The 14,267-nt window shown below is 47.0% G+C and overlaps 1 protein-coding gene across 9 annotated transcripts in view; it reads left to right on the top strand.

Annotated features, from left to right (window-relative positions):
- The window catches only part of LOC129859250 (microtubule-associated protein 4), a 111,168-nt gene that overhangs the window by 76,384 nt on the left and 20,517 nt on the right, over positions 1-14,267 (top strand). For 8 of the 9 annotated variants that reach the window (XM_055928768.1, XM_055928770.1, XM_055928774.1 and 5 more), the window contains one exon: positions 12,966-13,948. In XM_055928768.1, the coding sequence (XP_055784743.1) occupies positions 12,966-13,948 (983 nt within the window). Of the gene's footprint in view, positions 1-3,148; positions 4,552-12,965; positions 13,949-14,267 lie in introns of those variants that run through there. The other variant, XM_055928775.1, reaches the window with a different exon arrangement.

The following is a 14,267-nucleotide window of genomic DNA, read 5'->3' as shown; positions in this document are numbered from 1 at the left end:
GCATTACTAAACTCTGAGCTGAACTGTATAGAAATAAAGAAGTTGCACACTTTTGACATGCTTGGGTCAATCTAACTAATGTTACGCAGTGCCTTCTTAAGGGTTATGCTGGGCTTAACATTAAAGAATGTTCTCTGTCTTGTCCTGTCCTGGTTCACATTGACGGTTAGACAATCAGGAGATGAGAGTTTGTCTTCATGTTCACTGTAGCCCAGAGTAAACCTTCACTCTGGCTGAGACGGGTGGTAATTCATTTTGACTACTCAGCTGACACTTAAAGCTTAGAAGGGGATGTTTTGGGGCGGGAACGGCAATGTCCTGGGGCCTGGTGTTTGACTGTGGTTCAGAACTGTCTCTACACCCCACTCACAGCCATACAGCTCCTCTTCAAAGCTCCAAGACAGTCATTTTGGCTGTCACTGTCCTTCTGTGGTACGACTGACACACGGATTACTGTCAAACCTAACCGAATGGTATGTATCAAATGTACAGTTGAAGTGGGAAGTTTACATACACTTAGGTTGGAGTCATTAAAACTTGTTTTTCAACCAATCCACACATTTCTTGTTAACAAACTATAGTTTTGGCAATTCGGTTAGGACATCTACTTTGTGCATGACACAAGCAATTTTTCCAACAATTGATTACAGATGGATTATTTCACTTATAATTCACTGTCTCACAATTCCCAGTGGGTCAGAAGTTTACATACACTAAGTTGACTGTGCCTTTAAACAGCTTGGAAAATTCCAGAAAATGATGTCATGGCTTTAGAAGCTTCTGATAGGCTAATTGACATCATTTGAGTCAAATGGCGGTGTACCTGTGGATGTATTTCAAGGCCTACCTTCAAACTCAGTACCTCTTTGCTTGACATCATGGGAAAATCAAAAGAAATCAGCCAAGACCTCAGAAAAAGAAATTGTAGACCTACACAAGTCTGGTTCATCCTTGGGGGGAAAATTCCAAACACCTGAAGGTACCACGTTCATCTGTACAAACAATAGTACGCAAGTATAAACACCATGGGACCACGCAGCCGTCATACCGCTCAGGAAGGAGATGCATTCTGTCTCCAAGAGATGAACGTACTTTGGTGCAAAAAGTGCACTTCAATCCCAGAACAAAAGCAAGGACCTTGTGAAGATGCTGGAGGAAACAGGTACAAAAGTATCTATATCCACAGTAATACAAGTCCTATATCGACATAACCTGAAAGGCCGCTCAGCAAGGAAGAAGCCACTGCTTAAAAACCGCCATAAAAAAGCCAGACTATGGTTTGCAACTGCACATGGGGACAAAGATCGTACTTTTTGGAGAAATGTCCTCTGGTCTGATGAAGGAAAAATAGAACTGTTTGGCCATAATGACCATCGTCATGTTTGGAGGAAAAATGCTTGCAAGCAGAAGAACACCATCCCAACCATGAAGCACGGGGGTGGCAGCATCATGTTGTGGGGGTGCTTTGCTGCAGGAGGGACTGGTGCACTTCACAAAATAGATGGCATCATGAGGAAGAAAAATTATGTGGATATATTGAAGCAACATCTCAAGACTTAAGGACAACAAAGTCAAGGTATTGGAGTGGCCATCACAAAGCCCTGACCTTAATCCTATAGAAAATTTGTGGGCAGAACTGAAAAAGCGTGTGCGAGCAAGGAGGCCTACAAACCTGTCTCAGTTACACCAGCTCTGTCAGGAGGAATGGGCCAAAATTCACCCAACTTATTGTGGTTAGCTTATGGAAGGCTACCCAAAACGTTTGACCCAAGTTAAACAATTTAAAGGCAATGCTACCAAATACTAATTGAGTGTATGTAAACTTCTAACCCACTGGGAATGTGATGAAAAAAATAAAAGCTGAAATAAATCATTCTCTCTACTATTATTCAGACATTTCACATTCTTAAAATCAAGTGGTGATCCTAACTGACCTAAAACAGGGATTTTTTACTAGGATTAAATGTCAGGAATTGTAAAAAAAAAAAACTGAGTTTAAATGTATTTGGCTAAGGTGTATGTAAACTTCCGACTTCAACTGTACATATTCAACCGGATGTGGACTGAGAATGTTTCCACTGTACTCCAGTTTCAAAATATGCCTTTAGTAATGCAGCAGAATCTGGGTGAGACTGAATCACAATGGACCTCATGGTGATTCAGGGTTGAGAGAGAAGTCAGGTCAGAGTGTGTGCGTTCTCGTTGCTGTTAAAGTCTTGAGGGCTCGCCCGTGCAGAGTTGAGGCCAGGCAAAGGCTTCACACAGACTATGTGTTTGCGTTTTGTGTCAGAAGTGCATCTCTTCTTGAGCGTGGTTGTTCTCTCCACTGCTCAGCTCCTTTTTCTTTGCGTGACGAGATCAGGGATGACAGGCATCTACGGTGCTTTTGGGAGGCAGTGGTTTTCATATATCTGACATCCCTCTTTCATTACCGCTCTCCTTCCTACCCCCCCTCTTCTCTCCAACTGTGTCTGGGCTGACTGTGAGTCTGTGTTATCTTTACACACAAACAATCCCCTTCTCACACACAGACCGATACATCCACCATCTCTCTCTCTCTCTCTCTCTCTCTCTCTCAAATTCAAAATGTTTGTCTCTCACACACATCCTGCAGAGTAAGGGTAAGCACAGTGCCCACAACAAAGTCATTAACACAATTAACAAAGGGGCCAGGCTCTAGACCTTGGCTCTGCTCGACAGAGGCCTCTGCCAGGGTACACTACTGGCTGTCTGGCTCAGAGACACACAGTGTGTGAGAGCTTCAGAGAGAGGTACACAGAGTGAATGTGTGAAGTGAGGTGAGGTCAAATGGAGATATGTTACCAAGAAATGGATCACTTTGCTGTGAGAGAGAGCGAGAGAGATGCCCTAGCTACAAACATGCTCCCCTAAAGCGGCTGCCCCAAAACCTCCCTCTCATCTCCCTGGGGTTGTGTGATGCCTGGGGAGAAGGATGAGAGAGAGAGAGAGAGAGAGGGTGGGACTGGGGTAGAAAGAGAAAGCTTGGAGAGAAAGAAAAAAACTGAGAGGAGGGGGATATACACTCCACCACAGGGGGAGGGAGTTGTGAATTGGCAGCAGCGAATGAGGAGCCACACACTCAAGTCACATGACCAAGAGCCATGCAAAAGGCTGTCAGTGAGTGAGAGGGAGGAGGGAGGGAGAGAGCGATAGAGAAAGAGGAGCCCAGTTCACAGTGCTTCTTGGTCAATTGAGAGCGAAGAGGCACAGAGAGAGAGAGGCTACACCACACACACACACACACACGCTCGCCTATCTCACAGGCCCTACCGCAGCCGAGACAGACCCCACCTGTGCATCCTAACCAGAAGAAACGACATAACACACAGGGGAACGAGAACAACCGGAGGACAGAGAAACGTAGCCTGAGGAGAAAAGAGAGAGAGTGAGAAAGGAGGGAAAGCATGTCTTCTCTCTCCAACCAGCCGCCTGGCTCTCCGTTCTCAGAGTACAGTGAGCTGTGTAAGGTCCCCTCTATGGCCCCCGCCACAGCCCCCCAGGCTTGGGACTGGCAGCATGGAGACATGGGGCCTCCCAGGAGCCTCGGTGGGGCCCCGGGACTCACCGACGAGGACAAGCTGTGCTTCTTCGACCCGTCAGCCGGTGTTGGCTTGGATGCGGATCTCAAGGTACCTGGCAGGGGGGGCTGTCAGGGGTTAGGCAGCGCTGGGGAGAGCCCCGAAAGCCAAGTGTCATCCTCCACCTCCCCTCTGAGCTATGGGAACAATGGGGTCCTACCTCCCCCCGTACCTGGTTCCCCAGCTCGATGCATGGAGCTACCCTCACCCTCTAGCCCGCCCATACCAGCCCCAGCCAGCACCGGTGTGTGGAACCCTGGATTCTCAGAGTCCAGCCCCAAGACCCTTCCACCCCAGAATACTGCCAGCCCTAATTACTGCGTCATCGGTGTTGTCAATGACAACTACCTGGAGAGGGGCGACGAGGACAGTGCATCAGCACTAGGCGGCCTCCAAATGACAGAGGGATCCTCGGAGGAGAGCGAGGAGGAGGAGGAGGAAGAGGTGGAGCTTGAGCCGTGTTTCATGGGGCGTGCTGACCAGCAGCGGAAGGCCCTGCGGCGGGCCATGTCCGAATGCTCCCACCTCTCGGTACCCTCTAGCCTGGAGCTGCCCGACCATTACCCTGGAGCTGGGCTGGACGAGCTAACAACGCCCATGGGCGGCCCGCGCCTCTCCTGCCACTCCACCTTGAAGCGTTCACTGACTGTTTCGGACGACCAGCTGCCCCCCACTCTGTTTGCTGCAGGCGCCACCCGCTCCGACCTGAGGCAGGACCAGGAGCCCACCCTACACTTCTCACCCTTCCCCCCAATGAGAGACTGTGGGGGCAGCTCTCCTCTCTCACCTCTAGAGGGCATCGTGGAGGGGCCCGGGGCAGACAAGAACCAGGACGTGCTACTGCCTGTACCCCTCAGCAGCCAGGCCATCAGCGGGATGGGCACCGGCCTGGGCATGGACACAAACCCAGGAACCGGCTTTGGCACGGGTATGGGTACCAACATCTGCACAGGTATGGGTACCAACCTTGGCACTGACGTTGGAGCAGACGTGGCTACCAACTCAGGCACCAGCTTTGGCGCTGGTATGGGTAGCAACCCAGACACCAGCTTTGGAGCAGGCATGGGCACCGGCTTTGGAGCAGGTATGGACAACGGGTTTGGCGTGGGTATAGGCACCAACCTTGGCACCGGCTTTGGTGAAGGTATGGTTAATACCAATCCTTTCACCAGAATGGAGGGTAGGTAATGGTGATGCTATCTGGCTGCTACTAGCGCTGCCCTCTGGCAATGGCCTCCTCAAATGGCCTGCAGACTGCAGACCGCCCAGATTGTGTGTAGGGAGAAGATGTGCCATCATACTGTCACTGTCTGATTTACAACTGAGCTGCTTCCACCAGTCTGAGGTGCCAGTCAAGTAGTGTGAATAGAAAGGGAAGGTGGAGGGAGAGAGAGAGAGAGGGAGAGTTTCTGAAGGATGGTATAGTGATTGATGGCATAGTACAGTATATGCCCAGTGCAGCCTTGTGTGTGTTTTGCTTGCAGGAGTATGTGCAGCAGGAGTGTTCTTGTCACTTTGCATGTGATTCGCTAAGCGTGTTGCATGTGGATGTACTATATCTAGGTGACCGTCAGCGGACTGGGAATGTGGGACTGGGTCATGCTGCCGACACAGCTCATTACCACAGACCAGAGTCCAGAGCTAGACTTGGCCTCTCTCGCTCTCTCTGGCCACCGACACAGTCATTAGTCCCCTGGGAGGAGTGGGGGAGCGGCAGAGCCAAGATGGCCTCGGTCACATCCGATAACTCCTGCCCCTTAGCCGAACGGGGTCACTGGAGATGGAAACCCAGCACCAAAATCCGTCTGTTTCTTCACTCGTCGCTTTTAATGACCGCCGCTCCCTATCTCTCTCTGTCGCTAAAGTGTGCCAGCAATCTGCCTCGTGGACGATGGAGCATTAAAGGGCCAGCGTCCCGGAGAGCTCAGAATGAGAGTGTGTGAACTGGTCAGAGGGAGTGTGCGTGTGCGACTGTGTGTGAGTGTGCACTGGCTTGACAAGGTCATTCAAAGGCAGTTTGCACGTGTAAAGAGTGTTCATGTGGAGCGTGCACATGAATGAATCCACACACACGTCGGCCGGCTAGCTCTGTTCAGTCATTCGCCTTGGCTCCCCAACTGGGGTGTGGGGAAAATCGATAAGCAGATTTGCCCTCTCTGGCTCCAGAGGGGAAAGAGAGATACACAGAGTCATATAGAGAGAGAAATAAGAGTTTGTCCCAGTATAAGAATCTGCCTGAATGTATTTTTACTGGCTCCCTCAGTTCCATCCATCCCCCTCTTTCTCTTTCTCTCTCTCTCTCTCTCTCACGTTTGGAGAGAGGGATTAGGAGACGATACTGGAGGAGAGATGCAGCGTGGAGAGACAAAGGAACTCGTACTCAAACAGGCTTTGAATCATTTGAGTGTCTTTCTTCATGGTTTGGAGTCATAGTGGGATGTTTCTCCCCAGAACGAAACAGATCATTGTCCCTCAATGTCGCTCTCCTTATCTCCTACCAAGCAGAAGTATGAATGTGGCCCGTAATGAGTGCTCTGTAGTAAAGACTCTGGGCTTCGTTGGGCTGTTTCTATACACGCTTCTCTTTGTGTTTCTTCTTGTGTGCACAAATGTGTGGTACTGTGTGTGTGAGTGTTTTTCTTTGTCTCAGATTAATTTTGCCTTACGTCAATACAATTAAAAAAAGAATTACCCATGTTTGTGTTTGACCTCAACATCCATAAAAATACCAGGGAAAAAAGTTTCTTTCAATTATTAACACACTTGTAATTTGGGCAAGCTTTTTAAACAGGCCTAGAGTTAAATGCGTAAAGGTGATTCGTATGCATGAATCATTTTCTTCTTATGCTATTACGCTTAAAATATTTTGACACGCACACATTCAAACGTTTGTCTCAGCATACCTATGTGGCTCTCTCTTTGTGCGCATGTGAGTAAGTGATCGATGTGGGGAAGCTTGTGCGTAAGAAGCCTGTTACCCAGGGGGACAGAGCGCTGTAGAACCCTCCAGATCTCATCAGCACAGCTCAAGTGTTTTTTTGTTCCTCTCCGTGCTTAAGTCGGATCCACTCTACTGTATATGATCATGCAGTTACCAAGGACACAATGCACTACTGTCTGAAAGGGGGAGTGGAGGAAGGTTCAGGTCTGGATGTGATGGATACTTTAGGCTCATATATTTGCAACACTTTCCTGACCTCCGTCACATACAGAGTAGATTAGATAAATTCCTCTGCAATTACCTGTTTTGCAGTCAAGGCTGCGGTGCAGTGATAGCGCTGTGTGTGTGTGTGTGTGTCAGAGAGAGAAATAACTCCAATCCAGAGAGGACCCAGTAAGTGTTTCCATGGTCAATGTGGATCGTCCTTGTGTGTATATGTCAGGTGTCATGCCAGTATACAGTAGGTAATACCTAAGTCCTTCCAAAAGCTGCCTGTCCAACCTGACACCGTATGGAATAACTTTGATTAAAAGCCTGGGTTTGTCGTTTATTTCTGCCTTTGAAGTTGCCTTGTTGGATACAAGCCTTTGTGGTGACTAGATCCGCACCTGAGCCACACACCAAGTGAGCAGCTTAACATGAACAAAAAAAGGCTCAGTTTTCTGACAGCTAAATGCAGTGAAACGCAATGTCATCCACTCTCACTAAATCACTCCAAACATTCTATAGACGGCCAGCAGCTTCTTTGGAAGGCAAAATTATGTTGTCAAGGATGCTGCCTCTTAGCGGCTTCCGGGTGAGGCTGGAGGTAATGACTGTCTTTTAATAAGGCCACGTTCGCCTCAAGGATTGATCTTGTCATCTGAGGAACCAGAGGGAAATAGTCAGGTTATGCCTGTTTAAAGTAACTGACCAGTGTTTCCAGATTTCTATGAAATATGACTTATAATTCATTACAATATGAGTGAAATCATTTTCCTTCCAAAGAAATTGTAATTATGTATGTTAAAAAGCAGCTTTTTGTGTGTGTTGGTGTGGGCGTACACCAACAACAGAAAGGTGTGGGCAAATACCGGTCATTAAAAATATTCATGTGACTAGACTGCTGATTGGCCAGCTTGCCAGCTCATCCTCTTCTGAAGGATAACATCATCCTCTGAGGAAATGGCAAGCATTTTTTAAACCTCTGTTTGAGATACAAGTTTGTGGTGTTTTTGAAGTGTTTTTTTTCTTCTCCAATTTATGCTTTGGCCACAAATGCAAGTATAGGATAAGTCAACAACATTATTTGGTTATGAGTTAATGGAATATAAACTTTTAAAATTAGAATTTTCACTGGACAGTTACTATAAACTTCTTTGGAAGGAGTTTCATTGGTAGTTTTGAGTGTTAGTTGGAGCAGTGAGCAGTGAGCAGTTTTCCTTATCTGATGCGACTCTGAAAATGTAAGAAGCGATCCGATGGTCTCAACATCCATGTGGAGATAGTGTCTTAACGCTGTCATGTTTTTCTATCACCTCCCATAAAAAAACTCTTCATTAAAAAGACCAGAAAAGTGGTTTAAAGGCTGTTTAGCCACCTTAATAGAGCTTGAATTGTGTCTATGCTAATGTATGGTCTAATGAACTGATCCAGCATAGAAAAGACAGAGTTGTCTCCCACTTTGTTAGTTGGCTAACTGAAACAAGAGATGAGGGTGCCAGACGGCTGTCTGTGAGATTTATTGGGATAGATATAATGTCTTCCTTCCCAATGATATCAGCGTCATAGGCCCTAAGAGTGATTAATGCTTCTAATCAGATGCTCTATTCATGATGTATTAATGCCCTTCTACTGGAGGGTTCAAAATGGCTGCTTGTTTACATTTAGCCCCGCTGCTCAGTGGTGGGGAGACTGAGACACAAAGCTGGCTCTTGAGGTTGTTTGAGTATGTTGGCTTCAGCGGCTTTATAGGTCCCAGCGCTCTCGGAGTCCTCTGCATATCACCTTTGTTGGTATTCACCGGCTAATCCATAATTACCTTGTGAATGTAGCTTGAAAATCCACCGTGCTAAAGCTTCTCACAGGCTTTCTCAGGCTGGGAAGGAGAGAAGAGTGGGAGCACAGTTGATGAGGTTGTTTTGAGGGTGGCTCTTCATACTGCTTCATAAATCAAGCAAATACTGGCTTTGGGTTCAGTAGAAGTCTATTGAATCTCCAATGTCTTAGCTAATGAAGATATCCAGTTTCTATATGATTTATTAAGACAAGTCTGTTAAAGCTGTGGACTACAGAGACGAAGCCTCATGTTGTTGTGCCGTGTCTCCTTCCATTCCCTTTGTCTTGTCGTGTAGCCTGACTGGATTTGGGTTGTTTTGTGCCTTCATTATATTAGTCCACCTATTGGCTTCTCTGGTTTTCCTCTGTTCTCCTCCCTTGTGAAGTTTGTGGAGCACTGTACACAGTTGTGTATGGCGTCTACGTTAACAATGTTCCCCCCATCCACGATCCCATCCACGATCCCCCACTTCAGGCAGCCCTTTGGCCCTCTCTAATCTCTCATTTGGGTGCTTAGACAAAACACTTAAATGTGTTATACAAAGGTAGGGATTTAGGTCTGAGGTCATTGAAGCAGGGTCAGTGGTAAACGGGTATCCTGCTTCCTCTGGGGTTTACTATGACTGATTATGCTGATGTGAGGGAGGCGTTGTTAGCGGAATCGCTAACACTGCTAAAGAGCCTTTTCACCATTTGTCATTACAGTGTAGCTAATAGACTTTTAAGCTAATGGGAGGATACAGGATTCCTCAGTTTCTTGATATTAAGGGTTGAATAGTGATAGCTCTATGGTATTTGTCCCTTGTTTTTGAATAGGCTCCCACAGGCTGTACAGTCACTACTTTCAGTGGACTTCTCCCAGCAATATTATCCAAAGGTCAAATAATGCAGATGTTTAATAGCGGGGGAATATGAAAGTCAACGATATCTAATTCTCATTTTGGGTTGTTTATACTAGTGGATTAACAGTTGAACTGGGTTGATGCTGACACACTGCACAGCTGAGATATTATGCATTGGTGTATTACTCCACAAACCTCTGGAACAATATTGATTTAGTTGGTTATTTAGCCAGGAAGATACCTCTCTATTTAAAAAAGCACTGAGCTATTTGCGCTTAGCCAATGAGCATTTTCTATTTTGCGATTTTGTGGTGTAGTGGTTTCTTTAGGCCATCCTCTTGTCCAGCTGTTTAATGTGATAATCCCTGTAGCTCCGTATCATTATAGCAATATAGTCAAAATAAACAGAATAATGACTATTGACATTCCTTATAACTGGACTGAAAGCCGGGGGCACCATCAGTCTAGTCATTGTCATAGCTTTATCAATCAATCCATTCACATTTACACTATATATACACAAAAGTATATGGACACCACTTGAAATTACTTCATTCGGCTATTTCAGCCACACCCATTGCTGATAGGTGTATAAAATCGAGCACGCAGCCATGCAATCTCCATAGAGAAACATTGGCAGTAGAATGGCCTTACTGAAGAGCTCAGTGACTTTCAACGTGGCACCGTCATAGGATGCCACCTTTCCAACAAGTCAGTAAGTCAAATTTCTGCCCTGCTAGAGCTGCTCCAGTCAACTGTAAGTGCTGTTATTGGAAACCTCTAGGAGCAACAATGGCTCAACCACGTACTGGTAGGCCACACAAGCTCACAGAATGGGACTGCCGAGTGCTGAAGCGTGCAACGCATAAAAATTGTCTGTCCTCGGTTGCAACACTCACTACTGAGTTCCAAACTGCCTCGGGAGCTTCATGAAATGGGTTTCCATGGCCGAGCAGCCGCACACAAGTCTAAGATCACCATGCGCAATGCCAAGTGTCGGCAGGAGTGGTGTAAAGCTCGCCACCATTGACCAACTAATCTGGGTTTGGTGGATGGCAGGAGAACGCTACTTGCCCGAATGCCAACTGTAAAGTTTGGTGGAGGAGTAATAATTATCTGGGGCTGTTTTTCATAGTTTGGGCTAGGCCCCTTAGTTCGAGTGAAGGGGTATCTTAACGCTACAGCATACAATGACATTCTAGACGATTCTGTGCTTCCAACTTTGTGGCAACAGTTTGGGGAAGCCTTTCCTGTTTCAGTATGACAATGACCCCATGCACAAAGCGAGGTCCATACAGAAATGGTTTGTCGAGATTGGTGATGAAGAACTTGATTGGCCTACACATAGCCCTGACCTCAACCCCATCGAACACCGTTGGGATGAATTGAAACGCCGACTGCGAGCCAGGCCTAATCGCCCAAAATCAGTGTCCTCACTAATACTCTTGTGGCTGAATGGAAGCAAGTCCCTGCAGCAATGTTCCAACATCTAGTGGAAAGCCTAACCAGAAGAGTGAAGGCTGTTATAGCAGCAAAGGGGGGACCAACTCCATATTAATGCCCATGATTTTGGAATGAGATGTTCGACAAGCAGGTGTCCACATACTTTTGGTCCTTTCCATGTCACCAGTCAGTTACTACTGTGGGTCTGAGCATCATTCCTACATTGTGAGCCTGAGGCGTTGTGGGAACATTAGGGTTAAGGGCCTGAGGCCCTCTGGTGTGGAGCGGGCCAGTACCCCAGATGGCCTGCCCTCTACTGAGGCACCCAGGAGTGAGAGAGGAGGTGAAGGATGAGCTGCCTCTGGAGAGGAGGCGGCGCTGCCAGCTAGAGGGATGGGAGGGGGCAGAGTTTCAGGGATATGTCCGGGAGAAAAGAGTGAATTAGGTGGGGTTTTGTGTTTCACATACTGCACTTTGCTAGAACACTGTGTCACTATTGTCCTCTTGATTATTATTATTATTATACTCAGTGAAAGTATCAAGGCCGCAGAGCTTGTATCAATCAGCAGATGCGACTAGGCTAATAGGCTGCCTCTCATCTCTAGCTCGGGGTGCCTGTGCTATGGTGAATTAGCTGTGTCCACCCCTCAGGGTGCCATGGCTGTGTGTCCAACCCACAGCTGCTCAGTGTCTAATGCGGCAGGACAGGCAGGCTGGCCTTCCACACTCTCACAGCCATATTTTACTAGACAACCATACTTTACTAGGCAAGCAAAGCACCATAACACATTTGCGGTGACCAAAGGGTCTTTATAAACTACTGCCACTTTTTGTCTGTGGAGTCTGTTCTGGCCTTACTCAGAACACTTCAAGATACAGTAGGGTTGGTAGAATGAGTTCAAAGCGACACTATGTCGTAATGCAATATGTATTCCAAATGAAATGGAAGTAGTTTGTGTGTTTATCTTGTGTGCCGGTGTATGTGTATCTGCGTAGGTATGTTGGTGTATGCGTACATGTCTCTGGAATGCAAAAGAGATTGTATGCGCATTTGTCTGCCTGACTGACTGTCGGTCTGCCTGACTGATTGTCGGTCAGTCTGTCTGCCTGACTGATTGTCGGTCTGTCTGCCTGACTGATTGTCGGTCAGTCTGCCTGCCTGACTGATTGTCGGTCGGTCTGCCTGACTGATTGTCGGTCTGTCTGCCTGACTGACTGTCGGTCTGTTTGCCTGACTGACTGTCGGTCTGTCTGCCTGACTGTCGGTCTGTCTGCCTGACTGTCTGCCTGACTGTTGGTCTGTCTGCCTGACTGTCGGTCTGTCTGCCTGACTGATTGTCGGTCTGCCTGACAGACTGTCGGTCTGTCTGCCTGACTGATTGTCGGTCTGCCTGACAGACTGTCGGTCTGTCTGCCTGACTGACTGTCGGTCTGTCTGCCTGACTGTCGGTCTGTCTGCCTGACTGACTGTCGGTCTGTCTGCCTGACTGACTGTCGGTCTGTCTGCCTGCCTGACTGACTGTCGGTCTTTCTGCCTGACTGACTCTCGGTCTGTCTGCCTGACTGACTCTCGGTCTGTCTGCCTGACTGACTGTCGGTCTGTCTGCCTGACTGTCGGTCTGTCTGCCTAACGGTCGGTCTGTCTGCCTGATTGTCGGTCTGTGTGGACGGTGTTGAGAGATGGTCATGGTCATTGGTTATGGTTTTTCCTCAGCTCTGCTGGTTGGTTGATTGCCAGGGTCAATGGCCATCTCTAAATCAGGCTTCGCCCACAGGATAATTCCACTCCAGCCTCCCTGTGTATCCCCAAATGTAATCAGCCTGAGCTACTGTTGATTCATTCCATTTTCAAAGGTGATTCACTTGTTCAAACTTCAGCAGAGATTGATCTTTGCATGCCTTTGAGCATGACCTTGGGACTATAGGATACCGTGTGTGTGTGTATAGTGGTTAATCACTTCAAATGACATTAATGTCATCCGGTTTGGTCACTGCCCTGTCTGTGGTGGTACTTGAGGTCAGCAAGGCATTTGGTTCTTTATATTGATGATGTCATTCCCATGATTGGTATGGTTCTAAAATATGTTTCTCTCTCTCTTACAGTCAAATCAGAGAAGATGGACAAACCAGAGAAAGAGGAGACGATGGACCACTTTGAGAAGTTGGACCAATTTGACATGTTGGATAAGCTAGATAAAGTGGAGAAGAAGGATTCGACTGGGAAAACTGAGGCGTCAGTGAAGGTGGCGTATGCAGGACCACTGGACAAAGGAGAGAAGATGGATAAAATGGACAAGGCAGAGAAAACGGAAAAGCTGGAGCTGGCAGAAAAGGTAGACAAAGAAGAAAACCGGGAGAAGGTGGATAAAATGGATAAGGGTGACAACACAGACAAGGTAGAGAAGACAGACAAAGTAGAGAAGATGGACAAGGTTGAAAAGCCTGAGGAGACAGAAAAGAATATTGAAAAAGTGGAGAAGACCCCAGAGAAACCGGAGACAGCGGTGAAGATGGACACATTTGACAAGATGGAAACACAGCCTGACAAGATGGAAACACAGCCTGACAAGATGGAAACACAGCCTGACAAGGAGAAGACAGACCATGTTGGAAAGGTAACAGTAACAGCTGAGAAAGAAACAGAAAACGTTGAGAAGCCCAAAGACAATGTTGAGAAGCCCAAAGACAATGTTGAGAAGCCCACAGACAATGTTGAGAAGCCCACAGACAACGTTGAGAAGCCCACAGACAACGTTGAGAAGCACACAGACAACGTTGAGAAGCCCACAGACAACGTTGAGAAGCCCACAGACAACGTTGAGAAGCCCACAGACAACGTTGAGAAGCCCACATACAACGTGGAAAAGGAGGATAAGAAGCCAGAGAAAACAGAGCTGGCTGAGAAATTAAACAAGCAGGTTAAGGTGGAGAAATCTGAGAAAAAAGAGCTGAAAAGTCCTGAGAAAAAGACGGACAAGAAATCAGAGACTGCTGATAAGGCCAAAAAACCTGCAAGTAAACCCTCGACCAATGGGAGCAGTGCCGCACCAAGCAAGGACCTGCCCAGTCCAGACAAGAAGACCAAGGTAGGCCACAGTCTAGATTTAAAGAGGAACATTATCAAATCATACATCACTCATGCTGCTAACGCTTTTCCTACTGCGACTTTTAAATCCACGAATAGTTGTGATATAGGACTATTGAAGTTAATTGAATGAAGTAATATGTCATAATCAACCATATGAAGAACAATATTAACTTGATGTAACTTAATAAGAGTTGTTGTTTTTGTCAAGCTGGCTGTTCCATTTGTTGGTATTCTGTTGATTATGATTAAGGCTGCTCCTGCTGCTTCCGCCTGCTGCTGCTGCTACTATCTTGTGTTTTCTTGTTTTCTTTCTCGCC

This window comes from Salvelinus fontinalis, chromosome 7 (assembly GCF_029448725.1).
Source record: "Salvelinus fontinalis isolate EN_2023a chromosome 7, ASM2944872v1, whole genome shotgun sequence".
NCBI classification, from domain to species: domain Eukaryota; kingdom Metazoa; phylum Chordata; class Actinopteri; order Salmoniformes; family Salmonidae; genus Salvelinus; species Salvelinus fontinalis.
This window is presented reverse-complemented; position numbering and strand designations above follow the sequence as displayed.